Source organism: Phyllobates terribilis, unplaced genomic scaffold (assembly GCF_046119375.1).
Source record: "Phyllobates terribilis strain yellow unplaced genomic scaffold, ASM4611937v1 Scaffold_1__5_contigs__length_1240528914, whole genome shotgun sequence".
In the NCBI taxonomy this organism is placed as follows: Eukaryota; Metazoa; Chordata; class Amphibia; order Anura; family Dendrobatidae; genus Phyllobates; species Phyllobates terribilis.
This window is the reverse complement of record NW_027362761.1, coordinates 740679385-740702879: the sequence shown is the minus strand read 5'-3', so window position 1 is coordinate 740702879 and position 23495 is coordinate 740679385. Positions and strand designations below refer to the sequence as shown.

At 45.2% G+C, this 23495-nt stretch overlaps 1 protein-coding gene across 1 annotated transcript in view; it reads left to right on the top strand.

Moving 5' to 3' along the window:
- Nucleotides 1–23495, top strand: part of JSRP1 (junctional sarcoplasmic reticulum protein 1) — a 151185-nt gene that overhangs the window by 118480 nt on the left and 9210 nt on the right. The window contains exon 3 of the mRNA XM_073686399.1: nt 20645–20800. Within this exon, the coding sequence (XP_073542500.1) occupies nt 20659–20800 (142 nt within the window). The 5' untranslated portion in view covers nt 20645–20658. The remainder of the gene's footprint in view (nt 1–20644; nt 20801–23495) is intronic.

Here is a 23495-nt window from a genome sequence, read left to right as displayed (position 1 = left end):
CGTTGCTTATAGTAAATCCAGGCTGAATATGCACTGCTCCCCACATCCATAATCCCGCCCACCTCTCTGCGCTGACGTTGCTTATAGTAAATCCAGGCTGAATATGCACTGCTCCCCACATCCATAATCCCGCCCACCTCTCTGCGCTGACCTTGCTTATAGTAAATCCAGGCTGAATATGCACTGCTCCCCATGCCCATAATCCCGCCCACCTCCCTGCGTTGACGTTGCTTATAGTAAATCCAGGCTGAATATGCACTGCTCCCCATGCCCATAATCCAGCCCACCTCTCTGCGCTGACGTTGCTTATAGTAAATCCAGGCTGAATATGCACTGCTCCCCATGCCCATAATCCCGCCCACCTCCCTGCGTTGACGTTGCTTATAGTAAATCCAGGCTGAATATGCACTGCTCCCCATGCCCATAATCCCGCCCACCTCCCTGCTCTGACATTGCTTATAGTAAATCCAGGCTGAATATGAACTGCACCCCATGCCCATAATCCAGCCCACCTCCCTGCGCTGACGTTGCTTATAGTAAATCCAGGCTGAATATGCACTACTCCCCATGCTCATAATCCCGCCCACCTCCCTGCGTTGACGTTGCTTATAGTAAATCCAGGCTGAATATGCACTGCTCCCCATGCTCATAATCCCGCCCACCTCCCTGCGCTGACGTTGCTTATAGTAAATCCAGGCTGAATGTGCACTGCTCCCCATGCCCATAATCCAGCCCACCTCTCTGCGCTGACGTTGCTTATAGTAAATCCAGGCTGAATGTGCACTGCTCCCCATGCCCATAATCCAGCCCACCTCTCTGCGCTGACGTTGCTTATAGTAAATCCAGGCTGAATATGCACTGCTCCCCACATCCATAATCCCGCCCACCTCTCTGCGCTGACGTTGCTTATAGTAAATCCAGGCTGAATGTGCACTGCTCCCCATGCCCATAATCCAGCCCACCTCTCTGCGCTGACGTTGCTTATAGTAAATCCAGGCTGAATGTGCACTGCTCCCCATGCCCATAATCCCGCCCACCTCTCTGCGCTGACGTTGCTTATAGTAAATCCAGGCTGAATATGCACTGCTCCCCATGCCCATAATCCCGCCCACCTCCCTGCGTTGACGTTGCTTATAGTAAATCCAGGCTGAATATGCACTGCTCCCCATGCCCATAATCCAGCCCACCTCTCTGCGCGGACGTTGCTTATAGTAAATCCAGGCTGAATATGCACTGCTCCCCATGCCCATAATCCAGCCCACCTCTCTGCGCTGACGTTGCTTATAGTAAATCCAGGCTGAATGTGCACTGCTCCCCATGCTCATAATCCCGCCCACCTCCCTGCGCTGACGTTGCTTATAGTAAATCCAGGCTGAATATGCACTGCTCCCCATGCCCATAATCCAGCCCACCTCCCTGCGCTGACGTTGCTTATAGTAAATCCAGGCTGAATGTGCACTGCTCCCCATGCCCATAATCCAGCCCACCTCTCTGCGCTGACGTTGCTTATAGTAAATCCTGGCTGAATGTGCACTGCTCCCCATGCTCATAATCCCGCCCACCTCCCTGCGCTGACGTTGCTTATAGTAAATCCAGGCTGAATGTGCACTGCTCCCCATGCTCATAATCCCGCCCACCTCCCTGCGCTGACGTTGCTTATAGTAAATCCAGGCTGAATGTGCACTGCTCCCCATGCCCATAATCCAGCCCACCTCTCTGCGCTGACGTTGCTTATAGTAAATCCTGGCTGAATGTGCACTGCTCCCCATGCTCATAATCCCGCCCACCTCCCTGTGCTGACGTTGCTTGTAGTAAATCCAGGCTGAATATGCACTACTCCCCATGCCCATAATCCCGCCCACCTCCCTGCGTTGACGTTGCTTATAGTAAATCCAGGCTGAATATGCACTGCTCCCCATGCCCATAATCCCGCCCACCTCTCTGCGCTGACGTTGCTTATAGTAAATCCAGGCTGAATATGCACTGCTCCCCATGCCCATAATCCCACCCACCTCCCTGCGTTGACGTTGCTTATAGTAAATCCAGGCTGAATATGCACTGCTCCCCATGCCCATAATCCCACCCACCTCCCTGCGTTGACGTTGCTTGTAGTAAATCCAGGCTGAATATGCACTACTCCCCATGCCCATAATCCCACCCACCTCCCTGCGTTGACGTTGCTTATAGTAAATCCAGGCTGAATATGCACTGCTCCCCATGCTCATAATCCCGCCCACCTCCCTGCGCTGACGTTGCTTATAGTAAATCCAGGCTGAATGTGCACTGCTCCCCATGCCCATAATCCAGCCCACCTCTCTGCGCTGACGTTGCTTATAGTAAATCCTGGCTGAATGTGCACTACTCCCCATGCTCATAATCCCGCCCACCTCCCTGTGCTGACGTTGCTTGTAGTAAATCCAGGCTGAATATGCACTACTCCCCATGCCCATAATCCCGCCCACCTCCCTGCGTTGACGTTGCTTATAGTAAATCCAGGCTGAATATGCACTGCTCCCCATGCCCATAATCCCGCCCACCTCTCTGCGCTGACGTTGCTTATAGTAAATCCAGGCTGAATATGCACTGCTCCCCATGCCCATAATCCCACCCACCTCCCTGCGTTGACGTTGCTTATAGTAAATCCAGGCTGAATATGCACTGCTCCCCATGCCCATAATCCCACCCACCTCCCTGCGTTGACGTTGCTTGTAGTAAATCCAGGCTGAATATGCACTACTCCCCATGCCCATAATCCCACCCACCTCCCTGCGTTGACGTTGCTTATAGTAAATCCAGGCTGAATATGCACTACTCCCCATGCTCATAATCCCGCCCACCTCCCTGCGCTGACGTTGCTTATAGTAAATCCAGGCTGAATATGCACTACTCCCCATGCCCATAATCCCGCCCACCTCCCTGCGTTGACGTTGCTTATAGTAAATCCAGGCTGAATATGCACTGCTCCCCATGCCCATAATCCCGAGCCACCTCCCTGCGTTGACGTTGCTTATAGTAAATCCAGGCTGAATATGCACTGCTCCCCATGCCCATAATCCCACCCACCTCCCTGCGTTGACGTTGCTTATAGTAAATCCAGGCTGAATATGCACTGCTCCCCATGCCCATAATCCCGCCCACCTCCCTGCGTTGACGTTGCTTATAGTAAATCCAGGCTGAATATGCACTGCTCCCCATGCCCATAATCCCGAGCCACCTCCCTGCGTTGACGTTGCTTATAGTAAATCCAGGCTGAATATGCACTGCTCCCCATGCCCATAATCCCACCCACCTCCCTGCGTTGACGTTGCTTATAGTAAATCCAGGCTGAATATGCACTACTCCCCATGCCCATAATCCCGCCCACCTCCCTGCGTTGACGTTGCTTATAGTAAATCCAGGCTGAATATGCACTGCTCCCCATGCCCATAATCCCGAGCCACCTCCCTGCGTTGACGTTGCTTATAGTAAATCCAGGCTGAATATGCACTGCTCCCCATGCTCATAATCCCGCCCACCTCCCTGCGTTGACGTTGCTTATAGTAAATCCAGGCTGAATATGCACTACTCCCCATGCCCATAATCCCACTCACCTCCCTGCGTTGACGTTGCTTATAGTAAATCCAGGCTGAATATGCACTACTCCCCATGCTCATAATCCCGCCCACCTCCCTGCGCTGACGTTGCTTATAGTAAATCCAGGCTGAATGTGCACTGCTCCCCATGCCCATAATCCAGCCCACCTCTCTGCGCTGACGTTGCTTATAGTAAATCCAGGCTGAATATGCACTGCTCCCCACATCCATAATCCCGCCCACCTCTCTGCGCTGACGTTGCTTATAGTAAATCCAGGCTGAATGTGCACTGCTCCCCATGCCCATAATCCAGCCCACCTCTCTGCGCTGACGTTGCTTATAGTAAATCCAGGCTGAATGTGCACTGCTCCCCATGCCCATAATCCCGCCCACCTCTCTGCGCTGACGTTGCTTATAGTAAATCCAGGCTGAATATGCACTGCTCCCCATGCCCATAATCCCGCCCACCTCCCTGCGTTGACGTTGCTTATAGTAAATCCAGGCTGAATATGCACTGCTCCCCATGCCCATAATCCAGCCCACCTCTCTGCGCTGACGTTGCTTATAGTAAATCCAGGCTGAATATGCACTGCTCCCCATGCCCATAATCCAGCCCACCTCTCTGCGCTGACGTTGCTTATAGTAAATCCAGGCTGAATGTGCACTGCTCCCCATGCTCATAATCCCGCCCACCTCCCTGCGCTGACGTTGCTTATAGTAAATCCAGGCTGAATATGCACTGCTCCCCATGCCCATAATCCAGCCCACCTCCCTGCGCTGACGTTGCTTATAGTAAATCCAGGCTGAATGTGCACTGCTCCCCATGCCCATAATCCAGCCCACCTCTCTGCGCTGACGTTGCTTATAGTAAATCCTGGCTGAATGTGCACTGCTCCCCATGCTCATAATCCCGCCCACCTCCCTGCGCTGACGTTGCTTATAGTAAATCCAGGCTGAATGTGCACTGCTCCCCATGCTCATAATCCCGCCCACCTCCCTGCGCTGACGTTGCTTATAGTAAATCCAGGCTGAATGTGCACTGCTCCCCATGCCCATAATCCAGCCCACCTCTCTGCGCTGACGTTGCTTATAGTAAATCCTGGCTGAATGTGCACTGCTCCCCATGCTCATAATCCCGCCCACCTCCCTGTGCTGACGTTGCTTGTAGTAAATCCAGGCTGAATATGCACTACTCCCCATGCCCATAATCCCGCCCACCTCCCTGCGTTGACGTTGCTTATAGTAAATCCAGGCTGAATATGCACTGCTCCCCATGCCCATAATCCCGCCCACCTCTCTGCGCTGACGTTGCTTATAGTAAATCCAGGCTGAATATGCACTGCTCCCCATGCCCATAATCCCACCCACCTCCCTGCGTTGACGTTGCTTATAGTAAATCCAGGCTGAATATGCACTGCTCCCCATGCCCATAATCCCACCCACCTCCCTGCGTTGACGTTGCTTGTAGTAAATCCAGGCTGAATATGCACTACTCCCCATGCCCATAATCCCACCCACCTCCCTGCGTTGACGTTGCTTATAGTAAATCCAGGCTGAATATGCACTGCTCCCCATGCTCATAATCCCGCCCACCTCCCTGCGCTGACGTTGCTTATAGTAAATCCAGGCTGAATGTGCACTGCTCCCCATGCCCATAATCCAGCCCACCTCTCTGCGCTGACGTTGCTTATAGTAAATCCTGGCTGAATGTGCACTGCTCCCCATGCTCATAATCCCGCCCACCTCCCTGTGCTGACGTTGCTTGTAGTAAATCCAGGCTGAATATGCACTACTCCCCATGCCCATAATCCCGCCCACCTCCCTGCGTTGACGTTGCTTATAGTAAATCCAGGCTGAATATGCACTGCTCCCCATGCCCATAATCCCGCCCACCTCTCTGCGCTGACGTTGCTTATAGTAAATCCAGGCTGAATATGCACTGCTCCCCATGCCCATAATCCCACCCACCTCCCTGCGTTGACGTTGCTTATAGTAAATCCAGGCTGAATATGCACTGCTCCCCATGCCCATAATCCCACCCACCTCCCTGCGTTGACGTTGCTTGTAGTAAATCCAGGCTGAATATGCACTACTCCCCATGCCCATAATCCCACCCACCTCCCTGCGTTGACGTTGCTTATAGTAAATCCAGGCTGAATATGCACTACTCCCCATGCTCATAATCCCGCCCACCTTCCTGCGCTGACGTTGCTTATAGTAAATCCAGGCTGAATATGCACTACTCCCCATGCCCATAATCCCGCCCACCTCCCTGCGTTGACGTTGCTTATAGTAAATCCAGGCTGAATATGCACTGCTCCCCATGCCCATAATCCCGAGCCACCTCCCTGCGTTGACGTTGCTTATAGTAAATCCAGGCTGAATATGCACTGCTCCCCATGCCCATAATCCCACCCACCTCCCTGCGTTGACGTTGCTTATAGTAAATCCAGGCTGAATATGCACTGCTCCCCATGCCCATAATCCCGCCCACCTCCCTGCGTTGACGTTGCTTATAGTAAATCCAGGCTGAATATGCACTGCTCCCCATGCCCATAATCCCGAGCCACCTCCCTGCGTTGACGTTGCTTATAGTAAATCCAGGCTGAATATGCACTGCTCCCCATGCCCATAATCCCACCCACCTCCCTGCGTTGACGTTGCTTATAGTAAATCCAGGCTGAATATGCACTACTCCCCATGCCCATAATCCCGCCCACCTCCCTGCGTTGACGTTGCTTATAGTAAATCCAGGCTGAATATGCACTGCTCCCCATGCCCATAATCCCACCCACCTCCCTGCGTTGACGTTGCTTATAGTAAATCCAGGCTGAATATGCACTACTCCCCATGCCCATAATCCCGCCCACCTCCCTGCGTTGACGTTGCTTATAGTAAATCCAGGCTGAATATGCACTGCTCCCCATGCTCATAATCCCGCCCACCTCCCTGCGTTGACGTTGCTTATAGTAAATCCAGGCTGAATATGCACTACTCCCCATGCCCATAATCCCGCCCACCTCCCTGCGCTGACGTTGCTTATAGTAAATCCAGGCTGAATATGCACTACTCCCCATGCCCATAATCCCGCCCACCTCCCTGCGTTGACGTTGCTTATAGTAAATCCAGGCTGAATATGCACTGCTCCCCATGCCCATAATCCCGAGCCACCTCCCTGCGTTGACGTTGCTTATAGTAAATACAGGCTGAATATGCACTGCTCCCCATGCTCATAATCCCGCCCACCTCCCTGCGCTGACGTTGCTTATAGTAAATCCAGGCTGAATATGCACTACTCCCCATGCCTATAATCCCGCCCACCTCCCTGCGCTGACGTTGCTTATAGTAAATCCAGGCTGAATATGAACTGCACCCCATGCTCATAATCCAGCCCACCTCTCGGCACCGACATCTCTGATAATAAAAATTTTCACTGTCATTTGCTATCACTGACGTCGACACCAAGGGGTGGTAATCTATCTAAGTAATATGTTGACCTCAAACTTCAGGATCCCTATCTTTGTGAAAGATTGCCCTATCTGTTCCCCTAATAGTTGAATCCTCACTACTAGCACCTGTCGGACCTGCCCCGCACTCCTATTTCCCTACTTACTGCAGCAGACACTCCCCTGGCTTTCATCATGCGTGACACGGTCCGCTGAGCCATGCATCTTATCCCTTCATTTGTGACGCAGTCTGTTTAGCTGTGCATCTAATCCCATCATGTGTCACATGGCTCGCCATCCTGTGTGATACACTTCTCTGAGACCTATATTTAATCCCATCATGTGATATACTGCTCTAAATCCTGTATCTAATCCCATCCACTGTAATACACTCTGTATATCTAACCCCATCCTATGTGATACGCTACACTTCCTGTATCTAATCCCATCCTGTGTAATACACTCTGTGTATCTAATCCCAGCACATGATACCGTCTACATTTCAAATTCCATTCGGTGTGATACACTTCACTGAGCCCTGTATCAAATTCCATCCGGTGTGATACACTGCACTGAGCCCTGTATCAAATTCCATCCGGTGTGATACACTGCACTGAGCCCTGTATCAAATTCCATCCGGTGTGATACACTGCACTGAGCCCTGTATCAAATTCCATCCGGTGTGATACACTGCACTGAGCCCTGTATCTAATCCCATAATGTGATATACTACACTAAATCCTGTATCTAATCCTATCCTTTGTTATACACTCTGTGTATCTAATCCCATCCTATGTGGTACACACTGTTCATCTAAACCCATTTTATATCGTACACTGCACTCCTTCTATCTAATCACATCCTGTGTGATACACTTTGTGTATCTAATCCCAACACATGATACCGTCCACATATCTGCTGAGCTCTGTATCTAATCCCATCATGTGTTACTCTCCTGAGACCTGTATAAAATCCTATCATGTGTGAAACACTCCTTGTATCTAATCCCATCTCATGATACAGTCCACATATCTAATCCCAGTGCATAATACAGTCTGTGTATCCATTCCTAGCGCATGATATAGTCCACGTATCTAATTCCAGTTCATGATACAATCCCCGTATCTAATTGCGGCAGGTGATACACACTGCATTTATAACCCCAGTTTATGATACAGCGAGCAGCACCAACTAACAGAATCGGTGCTGTCGGCTGTCCTCGGTGACACTGTACTTCTCAGTATCACTGGAAGTCACCAACAAAATGTCTCCGCACTCTGATCCTAAACGTCATCCTTTTTTATCCTTGTGCAAACACCCAGACGGGGAGGAGAGGAGTGATGTCACACACATGTGAGCAGACCCCGCCCACATTTACTGCAGTCGTAATGTGAGCTAGATGTACACTAGGTTTTCATAGCAAATTTCAGCAGCTGCTTCCCCTAGTGTTTGAAAGAGAAAGATATCACACATTTTATAAATTGTTTTCAATATTTTATACCATTAAAAAATGTTAAGATTTTTTTTTTAAAAAAAAATTAAATCATTAATACTTTTACATTTGTTCAATTCTTGAAAAAAAAAATATTTTTATGACACATTCCCTTTAAGGTTTTTTTTAGCACACCAAAATGTAGCCAACCTTCGTTCTGTGCTTGCTTAAAAAGATTGATATCACCAGAAGAGACGCCGGAGTCCAAAGTGTCTCCATGTCTCTTATTATAGTGAGTGGTTTCGTCGGGAGTTTCTTCTCAGTCATGTTTTATAAATGTGAACCCAGCTTTACACCAAAAGTGATTAAAAAATGTTATGTTACCATAAATGTTATGTTACCATTAAAAACCCTAACTTCTAACACAAAAAAAATCCCCCACTCAGGTCCGTCATCTGTCACTGGATATATAGGGGGTTCCCACGTTACTGCTCGAACAAATACTCTGGAAAGGCAACACGGTTCTTGACCCCGCAAATAGAATCCAGTGAAATCTGCGCTCCCAAATCCAAATTGCTCCCTCCTTCTGAGTCCCTCTGTTCCTAAACCTCAGTAAGCAGCCACATGTTTGGCATTATTGTAGCAGTAAAAACCCAATTTACAGGGTGCGTGTCTCCAGATACAAAAGCTGTGCACAGTGTATGGGCTCTAAGCTGGCATATTTGCAATTCTCCTAATAGTTTCCAGCAGCATATGGGGGTATTGCCACGTTCTGAGGAAATTGCGCACCAAATTGCGGGGTCCAGTTTCACCAATTTCCCCATTGTGTAAATGAAAAATTTGCAGCTAATAACAAAATTACCAGTAAAATGTTATACAGTATTTCCATGGCCTAATGTTATAAAATTCTGTGAGGGACCTGTGGGTTAAAAATATTCACTACACCCCTAGATCAATTCCACATTCCTTAAGCAGTGATGTTTCCAAAACTGAGTCAGTTGTGGCCAATGGTGGACAACAATCTATTCAATCAAAGTCTGTGTTCCAAAAGGCAAGTAGCGCTCCTTCCCATCCTATCCCCTTGGTGTGCTGTAACAGTAGTGTATAACCACATATGGGTTATTTCCGCTTAAAAATTGCAAATTGGACCATCCATTTTCTTCTATTACCCCTTGTGTGTATTAAAAGTTTGAGATTAAAGTAAAATTTAGCGGTAAAAATCTTAAATTCTTAATTTTCACAACACAAGTCTTATAAAATTTTCTGATGTAGTTTATGGGATAAAAATGCTTAACACAGCCGTAGATGGATTCTTTATGGGGTTTAGCTTCCAAAAAGGGGGTCAATTGTGGGAGGTTTCTGTTACTTTGGCACCTCACAGGCACTGCAAATGTAACATGGCGTCCACAATCTGTTCCAGACAAATTTGCACTCCACAAATCAATTGCCGCTTTTTCCGAGCCCTGCCATGTGCCCAAGCATTAATTTTTCACCACATATTGGGTATCATACGTTCAGGAGAAATTGTGTAAGAAATTAACATTGTCTCCCATTACCCCATGTGAAAATTACAAGCTTGGGTATTGTAAAGATCTGAGGTTGTGGGTTGTAAGTAATCACCTAGGCAGGTTAACGATGCAACAATATTTTTACTAATCACATCCATGGTAATAAAGCAATTCCAGGTAAATGGCTAAAATACAGTTCTCTCAGTCTTTAAGTTCTCAACCTGGGATCAGGAGTTCCATTGGCTTTGTATCAGGCCATACTCACTGTCTCCCAACTTTTGGTTGGCCCACAGATTTTGTATCTCCAGCCAGTATAGTCTGTTGCCACAGTCCACGATCCTCCAGATGACGGATAAAACAATGGAAGCACAGATATCCAGTAGCAGCAGTCCTTTTAACAAAGTGTAAATCCAAACGACATGATCCATAATGGTAACCTGTTTATCCATTCATCCTTCCAAGTCCACGGTCTCCATCCTCTTCCTTCCATCCTTCCACACAACTCCCTCTAAAACATGTCTCTCCTTTCTTCCACTGGGATCCCCTCCCAGGTCAGAAGTGATCACACCCTCCCCCTTAAACATTCACTGTTCGCTAAAACAATGAAGAATATTCTAGAAGCCTTCATCTGAGACTGCCTGTAAGACCCCCTGTGGTGACGGCTCCACTGTGTCTCAGTCTACACTCACCTAATGAGATTATTGGCTGTTGAAACATTGGACTCCTGAAATAAAGATGAGATTAGTGGAATACTGGACATTTTACAAGTGAATCTTACATACTGACAAGTAAGCAGAACTATATAAAACATAACAAGTAAATCACTAATAAAACACAATAATAATATTGACAAAATGGTGGTCCGTTGCTGGAAAAGTATCAGTCTTTAGTAAGTGGGCAGCTCCTCACAGGTATATACAACATTTTACTGGAAAATTACCCCTATTGGAAATAAATAAAAATTGCAGATATTTTGCAATTTGCAATATTTTAGTAGAAAAAATTTAATTTTTCATTTTTTCATTCCACTTTGACTTAATTCCTGTAGGGTTAAATTTCCTAACAGTAGTTTATAATGAATAATAATAATTTGAGAGGTGCACTTTTTAAAATGGCTTTACTTCTTTGGGTATAGGCACTTCAAAGTCTTGCTGACACTGATGAGTAGCATCCAATGATTCTCTCATGCGGACTATAGCCTAATGTAAATTTTAAGGGTCTCTACTCTGATTAACAAATGATGAAGATTCTGTTTAATTCATAACTCATTAAAAGTGTAAGTCAAAATGTTTTTTTTTCGGACTATAAGACGCACCTAGGTTTAGAGGAGGAAAATAGAAAAAAAAATTGAAGCAAAATATGTGGTCATGATGCACTGTTATGGGGGAGGGTATCTGCTGCTGACACTGTTATAGGGGAAATGTCCCCCAATTCTGTTAATATCCTCCATACTGGTATATATGCCACCCCCCTTCCTGTTATATGTGGACCCCATCTCCATCCTGGTATGCATGGCACCCCTCATCCCCATCCTGGTATGCATGGCACCCCTCATCCCCATCCTGGTATGCATGGCACCCCTAATCCCTATCCTGCTATGCATGGCAACCCTATCCCCCATCCTGCTATGCATGGCAACCCAATCCCCATCCTGGAATGCATGGTACCCCAATCCTCATCCTGGTATGCATGGCACCCCAATCCCCCATCCTGGTATCTATGGCACCCCTCATCCCCATCCTCATCATCATCCCCATCCTCATCATCATCCCCATCCTGGTATGCATGGCACCCCCCCATCCTGGTATGTATGGCACCCCTCATCCTGGTATGCATGGAAATCCCATCCTGGTATGCATGGAAATCCCATCCTGGTATGCACTGCATCTCCATCCCCATCACGCTGCACACAAAAAATAAAGGATTCTACTCACCATCCTCCCTTCTGCTCCAGCGCTGCATCCTGTCCTGCTGCCAGCAGCTGATCTCACCAAGTGAGCCGCACATGACGTCACTGCCATGCGCCCTCACACGGTGAGATGAGGTGCCGGAAGATTCACTACTCTCCACGCCGGGACTATGGGCATGTAGAGTAGTGACTTCATTCTCCTTAATAGCGCGCACACTGTGGCCGCAGCCGCGTTTACTGTAGCGGCTCTTGTGTGACCGCTATTAAAGAACATGAATATGCACTACTCTCCACGCCTCTGGGAGTGGGGAGTAGTGAATATTCATGCTCTTTAATAGCGGGTACACGTGACCGCCGAGCCGCTGAGGAGCCGGCGGCTGCTGCTGACAATATGTGCTTTATTAAGGAGAATGAATATTCAGTGCGGCACATTTTCTTTAGCAGCGGGCACAGTGTTGGCTTCAGCAGGCGGCTCCTGCCTCCTGTGCTCCTCTCCTCCGCTGCTGCCGCTTCCCCCACCATCCACAGAAACAGTATAATATAGTACATTCGGACTATAAGATGCACCACCCCCCACTTGCCTCCAAAATTTTGGAGGAAAAAAGTGCGTCTTACAGTCCGAAAAATACGGTAGTCAACTTCTCTAAAGTGCATTAGTCTTCTGGTTTAGTAATAATTTTGCAGTGTCTAATCTTAGAACTTTGTGTTGTGTCTTTCCCCTGTCATGCCGATGAGGAACAGCTTGATCAATAATATTTCACAGTAATATATCAATAGCTGTTTATGACTGAACTAAATAATTAGTAATAAATAACTAAAGTGTTTATAGTTGAAGCGCAAGTGAAGGGTTTTCATTCTAGGCAGAGTCATCTTTGTCAGGCACTACACAGTAACCTAATACAAGACAATCATACTTTGCCACTGTACTATAGGAGCACAGCATGGGATCTGTGAGGCAGTGACCGGGATCGTATACAAGGGACATTATATATCCCCCAGAATGTGTACAGAGTCCTATTAAAGCCATTGGAGTGCATTGCACTCACAAACTCACCTGCGGCTGCAATGCAGGAATGAAGGTGAGCATTGACCTGGTCAGGCTATCTGGCTAAGGCAGATTAGTAAAACCCGGCAGGGCCTTCATTTCTTGGAGGAGGTTATAGGAAGGCAGTGGGGCGGCCTCCTCCCTCCAACCCGGGTTTTCCAGTGGCTCTTGCCACAGGTCCTTTAAGAACCCTGCAGTAAAGATTAGTCTTGTTCAGTGTTGAGACCTGATAGGAGGATAGCAGGAAAACTCGGCAGGACTGTGCATAGCTGAACCCATGCCTGGGAAGGCTCTGCACCCGTCAGGCTCTGAGCGGCCCGGCGCGGCCGTTGCCCACAGCAACCATTGTGTATGGACTTCTGTTAACCCGGTTGCTAACTGGAGGACTTTCTGTTAACCCGTGAGTTGCTGAAATAAAAGTTGTTTACTGTATGTTGGACTTGCTTCGGTCACTGCCTCAGTTACTGCACGATGTGAACACCGCTGCCTTACAGATCTGTAAAAAAAAAAATAAGCCCTTTTCATTAACAACTAGTTGAATTGAAAATGCAACACTTGCTATAATTGTAAGATGCATGTGGATAGGCGACTATGACACTGAGGCTGGATTACATTTCAACAGCGCTTTACTTAGTTGAGATCAGGAAAATTGCAGTAAACATCTACTATATAATCGGCTTATCCCATCTGTCTGTCCGTTCAGGAAATCCCGCGTCGTTGATTGGTCTGGCCGCGGCCAATCAGCGATGCAAGATTTCAGAACAAGATGGCGGACGTTAGCGGCTCATCTGCCGCACGGAGGTCAGCGGCGATGCAGCCAGGAGATGACCGGCGCTAGGATCTTCAGGATTTTATGAGATCCTCAACTTACAAGATATCTCCTCCTCCGAAGGTCCCAGGCGTTAGATATTGAAGTAATATTTTCTATCGTGATTTTACCTTTACATGGAGACCAAATATTACCTCGTTCACATCATCTATCATACCAATATCAAATTGGAGGCGTTCCAGTGGCCCCACGGCGATGTGAGTGAATGCGTCACTTTTGTCCCTTTGCTACGACTGCGAAAATCTATATCCCATAAATATCGGATCAATACAAAACCCAATATTCCTATCTGTACCCCGGAGATGACCATCTAGTTGCACTCTCATACAAATGCTTTGAACTCAGTATGTTTCTTGGCTTGGACAAAGGCAGCCTCTCCACTTCTCCTTCCCTGTGTACACGAGTCTCAGTCTGACTGTCTTTTCCCCAGCAGATATCCTGTTTCCCACAATAGACCTCTGTGGTAATTACCTGTCCACGGCTGGAGGTCTTCTGCTTCAAAAGAGGTTAAAGCATCATCTCTCTCCCTAGTTCTATTGTTTTAATTACTTTCTACTTTCCAAGGTCCGGCGTGACCAAAACGTTGACTACCTTGAACATGACATGCTGACCCATCAATAAATATAATCTTCTTCATTGCAACAAAGGAGTGCTAAATATCATTATAAAAGTATTGTGGAAACTGTTTGAGTTTCTTATATATTTAATTAGTAAAAGATGACAGCTGAGTTTTGTAACTGCAGTTAAAAGAGTAGTCAGTTTGGTACAGTGCATTGTGAAAGTATTTGGCCCCCTTAAACTTGTCTACCTTTTGCCACATTTCTGGCTTCAAACATAAAGATATAATATTCAAATTTTTATATATAAAATTTTTATATATTTTTTATTTATTATATTATATTATATATTTTATTATTTTATTTTTATTTATTTTTTTATTTTAATTTTATATATACATTTTTTTATATATAAAATTTAAGTTGGGTAGGTTCATAAAAAAGGCATGGCAGTAATGCATCCAGTATGGCTATGTATATAACCTTTTATATTTTTAAAGGAACGCAACAAAAAGGGCCTAAAATTCACAGTACATCACAGAAAAAGGCAGGTGTATTAACCAACACCAGGTCACAATACTAATACACTGCAGGATGCAGTAGACCCCCAGGATAAACTTAGTGGCAGCACAGATGCCAAATACTGATGGAACAACACATCTACCACTGATGGAGGGATAATTGCCCAGTATTATGAATGCACATGGATAAGGCTTGTGTAAGGTGCTAGTCACAAAGATGTAATGCAGTGTCTGGCTTACAGCCTATTAGTGACCCACATACTGTTGGGTGAGGCTGCCCTGCACTATATAAGTGCACCACACAAGGACAGACACCCCAATTCCCTAAGCTAACACTAAAGGGTCTGACTGCACCCTGCAAAAGATGAAAAATGTGCAACAAAATATATACACGAGGTATTGATTGATATTTTGGCCAAAATACACAAGCTCGCAACCTGCGTCAAGTGTCCTCATTGTCTTGCGAGTCCCTACACTTGAACTGCTTTGATTTTAGTGAAGAGACTAACAAGACAATGGGGACCCTTGAAGTGGGTTGTGAACATGCGTATTTTGGCCAAAATATCGACCAAAACATCATTTATTTTATACATCTTTTCATCTTTTTATTATACATGTTTTATCTTTTACAGGGTGCAGTCAGGCCCTTTAATGTTGGCTTGGGGAATCTGTCTTTGGGGGGGGGGGGCACTTATATAGTGCTGGCCAGCCTGATCTAAAAGTATGAAGGTCACTAATAGGCTATAAGTGTTATGATCTGCAACATGTACTAAGGAAAGATAAGGGAAAACTGTCCCTACAGTAAGACTAAGCTGAATCCCTACGATGTAGCGGGCTGCCTGTTCCTAGAGAACAGACCCGCCTTAGTCCTTGGCTAGTCTGAACGAAGACCTATAGCATAAGGGGAGGGGTCCCTAAAAGACCTAAGGACTGGGACAAAAATGGGACACCTCCTAAACAGAGAAGTTGTGGCAGAACACAAAAAGACAAATAGACAAAAAAAGTACTAGAGGTCCCAGAAGGACCAAATGAACTGACAGAGAAAGGCACAGAAGCACCTGGCTAGAGAAACAGTAAAACACTGAAGTCCAGCACAGCCAAAAGGGCGGAGCTGGAATATAAAGGCAGATGGTCATGTGACCGCAAAACACAAGATGGAAAACAAACAAACAGGAGGGTTCTAACAGTACCCCCTCTTTTATGAGGATCCTCCAGATCCTCCAGGCCCAGGCCTATCCGGAAACCTCTTATGGAAAGCTTTAACAAGCCTAGAAGCAGAGACATCATCCATCCTTACCCAGGAGTTGTGTCCGGGACCGAAACCCTTCCAGGAGACAAGATACTGTAATCTCCCTCTATGCCATCTAGAATTCAAGATACGCGAAATTTCATATTCGCCGTCTGAGACAGTGGCATCCCTATCTGATACATCAGCCTTTTTCAACAAGGAAACATGAAACACAGGATTAATCTTCCAGGAAGTAGGGACATCAAACCTAACAGACGGGTTAACAACCTGAAGCACTTTAAATGGACCCACAAACTTAGGACCCAGTTTTTTAGAGGGAATCCTTAACCGCAGGTTCTTTGAGGACAACTAAACCATGTCACCCATAGTAAACAAAACCTCCTTACATTTCCTGTCAAAATACTTCTTGGACTTCTTGTTAGCCTCTTGAAGGTTGCAACGTACATTAGTCCAAACTCTCTCCAAATCACCGGAAAAATTCTCCTCCGCCGGCACCGCCGACCCCAATTTGGAGAACGAACCAAAAGACGGATGTCTCCCAGTACAACAAAAAAAAAGAGAACACCCAGCAGAGGAGGATGTATGATTGTTAAGAGCAAATTCTGCGAGAGGCAGAAACTCAGACCACACCTCTTGATTGTCCGCCACAAAACAACGCAAAAACTGTTCAACATCCTGGTTCTTTCTTTCAGTCTGTCCATTAGACTCAGGATGATACCCATACGAAAATGACAAATGGACTCCCAACCTGTCACGAAAAGCACGCCAAAAGCGAGCTACAAACTGAGGTCCTCTATAAGAAACAATATCCGTGGGAACGCCATGGAGCTTGACAATCTCTTTAACAAACGCCTTAGCGAGTGTCTTGGCGCAGGGCAACTTAATGAATGGAACCAAATGACACATCTTACTAAAACGGTCCACGACCACCGAGATGACAATAAAACCCTCGGACACAGGAAGATCAGTAATAAAATCCATTGTGAGATGCGTCCAAGGTGCACTAGGAACCTCCAGAGGGCAAAGCAACCCCGCAGCAGAAGTATGTAAAGCCTTTGACCTAGCACACACAGTACATTGATGCACCCACTTGATGACTTCCTTCTGCCATCCAGGCCACCAAAAACTGCGACTGATAAGTCTCTTAGTCTCAGAAATTCCTGGATGACCTGCCAACCGAGACTCATGACACTCCACAAACAAATCTCTCCTAAAGGCTCAAGGCACGAACAACCTCCCATGGGGAGTGTTAGATGGAGCATCATCTTGAGCTTTCAGAATCCCATTCTCCAAAACGGAGTCCAATGCCGCCACCACAACTCCTTTCTGTAAAATGCTCTCCTCCTCCTCGGCACCGACCGTAGGAGAGAAGCTGCGAGATAAAGCATCGGCTTTAACATTCTTAGTACCAGGGATATAGGTAACAGAAAAATGAAACGGAGAAAAAAAAGTGCCCACCTAGCTTGACGGGCATTCAAGCGCTTGGCAGCATCCAGATAGATCAAATTCTTATGATCTGTGAAAACCTGAATAGGAAATCTAGCGCCTTCCAAAAAATGACGCCAATGTTCAAATGCGAGTTTAATAGCCAGCAACTCCCGATTTCGAACATCATAATTCAGTTCGGTTTCCGAATTTTTTTTCGAAAATAAGGCACAAGGATGTACTCCATCCTTGTTCTCCTGAGACAAAACTGCTCCGACCCCCACCGATGAAGCATTGACCTCGACCAAAAAAGGCTTGGTCTCATCAGGCTGCATAAGGATAGGGGCAGAACTGAACCTCTCTTTGAGATACTCAAACGCTTCAATGGCCTCAGTAGTCCACTGGGCCGTATTCTCACCTTTCCTGGTGAGATCGGTTAGAGGCTGAACAATTATAGAAAAATTCTTAATGAATTTCCTGTAATAATTGGCAAAACCCAAAAATCTCTGTATAGATTTCAAACCAATAGGCCTAGGCCATTCCTGCACAGCCTGAACCTTCACCGGGTCCATCTCAAAGCCCTCGCTGGAGACAATGTAGCCCAAAAAACTAATTTTCTGCACAGCGAACTCACATTTCTCCAGCTTAGCAAAGAGTGAATTATCACTCAATAACTGCAAAACTTTGCGTACACTCTGCCAATGGGACTCGACATTAATAAGGTTCTGAAAAAATGCAGGTGCATTGGTAAGACCAAAAGGCATCACCAGATTCTCAAAATGCCTACCGGAGTGTTAAAAGCAGTTTTCCATTCATCACCCTCCTTCACTCGTAACAAATTGTATGCCCCCCGGAGATCAATTTTAGAGAACCACTTGGCCCCCACCAACTGGTTAAACAAGTCAGGAATTAACGGCAATGGGTAGGAATTGTGTACGGTAATCTTATTAATTTCAAGTAAATCCAGACATGGACGTAAACCCCCGTCCTTTTTTTTTTTAACAAAGAAAAATCCAACTGCCACAGGCGACTTAGAAGGTCTAATGTGACCAGCAGCCAGGCTAGTCTGTATGTACTCCTCCAAGGCCTTTCTTTCAGGGATAGATTAAACAAGCGACTCTTGGGAAGAGTAGCACCCGGAACAAACTCAATGGCGCAATCATAATCCCTATGAGGAGGTAAAACTTGCGACTCCTCCTCTGAAAAAAACCTCCAAAAATCTAGAATAGGTACAGGTAATTCCCCTTTTTCCACAGCCGCAATGCAACCATTACAACATTTATCATAGCACTTCGGACTCCAAGACTTAATCACATTAGTAGACCAGTCCAGCAAAGGATTGTGCAGTTTTAACCAAGGCAATCCTAGAACGACCGGAGAGGGTAAATTTTCTAATTCAACCAAGTCCAAAATTTCTTTGTGAACTCCATTGATAGTGAGGGGAAATGCAGCAACCTTGTGAGTAATACATTTCAAGGGAGTGTTATCAATTGCAAACACAGAAATAGGTGATGACTAAGGTTTGGATTTCAATTTAAGGTTTTCCAAAATCCCTTTATCAATCACATTAAGTGTTGAACCACAATCCACAAATACCTGAAATTCAATCAAATTTTCCTGCAAAGTAGTATTCCCAGAAAGAAATGCTCCTGCAGAGCGTAAGCAAGCTATACTGGTGTAACTGACCTCTTTTTTTTTTTTTCTTTACTTAAACGAAGCTCACAATACTTAATCAAATGGTCAGCTTTACCACAATAAAAGACACAATCCCTCGGCAAACCTCCGGTCTCTTTCCTGAGAGGGGAGCAACTTCGCCCCAACCTCCATCGTTTCTCCGCCATCAGAGCAGATTTTCTGGGGACTAGGACCTGGCATTACAGGAGTCTTTACCTCATTCTGTCTAAATCTCAGTCTCCTATCCACACAAACAGCTAATTGCATGGCATCCTGCAGAGTCTCAGGTGCGGGGAATGCAATTAGCAAATCGTTAACCCTTTCACTCAGACCAGCAAGAAATAGACATTTCAGAGCTGGATCATTCCATTTAACTTCTGAGGCCCATCTTCTGAAGTGTGTGCAATAATTTTCAACATCACCTGACCCCTGATTCAAACGCCTGAGTTCTGCCTCAGCAGATGAGATTCGATCAGGATCGTCATATAATAGCCCCATAGCAGAAAAAAATTCTTCTACAGACCTTAAACATGGATCATTAGGTTGGAGAGAAAAGGCCCACCCCTGTGGTTCTTTGCGCAAAAGTGACATAATAAAACCAGTGCGCTGTGATTCATTCCCAGAGGTCCTTGGTCTCAAACGAAAATATAACAAACAAGCATTTTTAAAGGAAAAAAAATCTTACTGTTTACCATAAAAAACATTTTTTTTCATGGGGCTGCTGCATCCTGGAGTGCATTAATATTGTGACCTGGTGTTGGTAAGTACAACTGCTTTTTTCTGTGATTTTGTTTCATTTCATTAAAGGGAACCTGTACGCAGGATTGTGCTCAGTAAACTACAGGCATTGTCAGGTTGGCGCCGTTACACTGATTAAAATGATACCTGGGTTGATGAAATCCGTCCTGTGCCACAATGATGAATATGAGAACAGAGCACCAACGAAAGACTCACCCACATGCTGCCCCGGAGCAGGGGCATTTCATTATCTCCAAACTGAAAGTAAAGATTACACAAGAACCACAGGACATATTTTATAAACCAAGGTATCATTTCAATCAGTCTAATGTCGCCCACCTGACAGTGTATGTAGTTTACTGAGCACAATCCTGCTGACAAGTTTGCTTTAATGTAAATGACTTTCAGACCAGCAAACCATAGTCTACCTATTGTAGAGCACTGCATCACCCGTTGATGGGGTTTTGCCATTGAGATTTTCATCATTTTCATATATCGTAACATATCCATATTTCAATATGCTCAAGGACACTTAGACATGTTTAAATTCACTTAGCAGGAATATCCAATTGCCAGTATTGACCACTGTTCTGGAAATAATTTCTCTAAAATTATACCTTAATCCACATAATGGATTAATACTCTATAAATTAAATAGAACAACCCTTTATCAAGAACTATTACTCTGTTTAATAAATAAATGTAGTCTTGATAAGAAATATTATCTTCTATGTTTTAGCATCAGGTACAACAATGAAAAAGAAGCCAGAGCCCAAAAGTATCGGACCTGTGAGGGATGAGGAATTTTCCCCCTGGAATGGCATTACCCTGAATAGATGTCTAGTTGTTGCTGCTGTTGCCGCCCTCCTGAGTATGGGCTTTCAGGTGCTTCAAGGTAGGATGAACCAGTGCTTGTGAGTAGTGATTCCCTGCAACTACTGGAGTATTGCAGCTATATGTGTGTAAAACTTTAAAAAAGAACATCATGATGCAGAAAATAGATGTAATAATGTTGCTTAGTATTAAAGGTATTTGTCTAATTTTCTTTGCCTGCTTTTGTTTCCAGAAAAAAAGAACAAATTTATGAATTGCTGGAAGTTAAATCAGTAACAGGGTGGTCTCTTTTTGTGGGTCCATATAGTAATTCCCCCTAAGTTTGTAAAATATGTGGAATTAAAATTGTTCCTATCCCCACACCCTTTGAGCATGTGTTTGTGATCTTCAGCAACTCCCTATTGAAACGTATGGATTTTGTCAGTATTTTGCATCAATATTTGTAACATAAAACCAGGAGTGGGTCCAATACATGAAGCAGGTACAGATCTTGTGGTTTACAAATTCTGATGAAGAAATACTGACCAAAATACTCAAGCATGATAGTGGAATAAGGTGAATCTTTGGCAATCATAAGGGCTTTATTAACTCCTTCCCGACATTGGAAGTACTGGTACGTCCTATGTTGGGTCCCCATGTGTGATGTAGACTCAGGAGCTGAACCCGCATCATACCTGGTAGTGATCAGAGCTGAGCTCCGGTTGCTAATGTTGACCACTTACATGCCATTGTCAATCTCTGACAGTGGAATGTAAGTCGCGAGGTCCGGGGTGTGTTAGGGGGGGCATTCCATGCTCTCATCGCACCCACAACCCTACAAGGTGTGACCATAGGGCATTGGTGCATTGCCATGACAGCCTGGGGCCCGCCATCATAAAAAAGCATAAATCATAAAAAGGAGAACAGTGCACATCCAAGTATTTTACAAAGTATAAAAAGTTTTAATTATTGCCATTTTACAGACCAAACAAGAAAAACATCTAAAAACAAACATGAATACAATGGACAATAGACAAAAATAGTCCTGACAAGGCAACCCCCCAGCAATATGAGCAATTAAAAACGAGTAAGGGAAACTGCAAAATCTGCAGTAGGATACCTGCAAAAGGAGCCTAACAGTGCCGGACTAATGTGAATACATGAAACATGTATCTGAGTGCACGTGTCAGAGAAAAGGCATAGATTTAAAGGGAATTTGTCAGAAGGATGAACCCTCCTAAGCCGTCTATATGGGCATGTAAGTCATAGGAAGTGAAATAAAATGATACCTTGATGTCTGCGATCCAATTACTTATTCCAGAGAAACCCAACTGAAATAAGCTCTAGGAAATAATCTCTGGAGGCGGAAGATTTTCATGATGATCTATGTCCGGCCCATAGTCCTGAACAGCTCATTTACATATAAGAAAAACGTGGATATCTCTGGAATGAGATATCGGATCGCAGATATCCATATACCATTTTATTCAGCTTCCTATGACCTGCAAGCCCATATAGACGGCTTAGGAAGGTTCATCCTGCTCACAGATTCCCTTTAATACAGTAAATACAAATACCTAGCAGCCAGCATATGGATAGTTGGGGGTACGTCATAGGACTGGAATTACAGGAATCCCATGCATATCATCGTCTACACAATTCACCATTCTTGTATTCATAGGAGACCATGATTTCAGCTGTATAATACAATACAGTGGGATTGCAGTACATAGAGGAAGCGGACTAGTCCAAGGAGACTAAAAAATAAAAAAACATTTTATACAAAAAATAAAAAAAAATCAAATCACCCCTTGTTCCTCCATAAAAAAAGACATTAAAAATTAAACTTATTTGGTATCACTGCATCCATAAAGTTCAGTCCAACAAAATTTTTTAATTAACACATACAGTAAAAGCGGTAAAGAAAAAAAACTTCTAGAATTGAAGTTTTTCAATCCCCATATCTTCACCAAATATACAAAAGAATGCAATTTAAAACATCATATGTACCCCATAATGGTATCAGTAAAAATGTCACCTCGCCACACTAAAAAACAAGCCCTCGCACAATTCCATCAACTGAGCAATTGAAATATTACGGGTCTAAGAAAATGGTAACACAAATAATTTTTTACATAAGTACAACACAGATCGGGTGCCTGAGTATGGAATGAGCAGAGGAGCACTCCGATCGATGTTGTTTAATTATTAAAATGCTTCTCTGACAGGAGCATTTAAATCATACAAGTCAAACTCTTGCCCGCAGGCTGGTTTTATTTGGCCCGTGGCACCAGTACCACCACCCCTATGTGGGGCCATTATTCTATATGGAGAACTATGTGGGGACCATTATTCTGTACGGAGGACTATGGGGGGCCCATATTACTGTATTGAGGACTATGGGGGGCCCATTATACTGTATGGAGGGCTATGTGGGGCCTTTATACTGTATGGAGGACTATGGGGGGTCCATATTACTGTATTGAGGACTATGGGGAGCCCATTATACTGTATGGAGGGCTATGTGGGGCCCATTATTCTGTATGGAGGGCTATGTGGGGCCATTATACTGTATGGAGGGCTATGTGGGGCCATTATACTGTATGGAGGACTATGTGGGGCCATTATACTGTATGGAGGACTATGGGGGGCCCATATTACTGTATTGATGACTATGGGGGGCGCATTATACTGTATGGAGGACTATGGGGGGCCCACTATACTGTATGGAGGGCTATGGGGGGCCCATTATTCTGTATGGAGCAATATTTTTCATC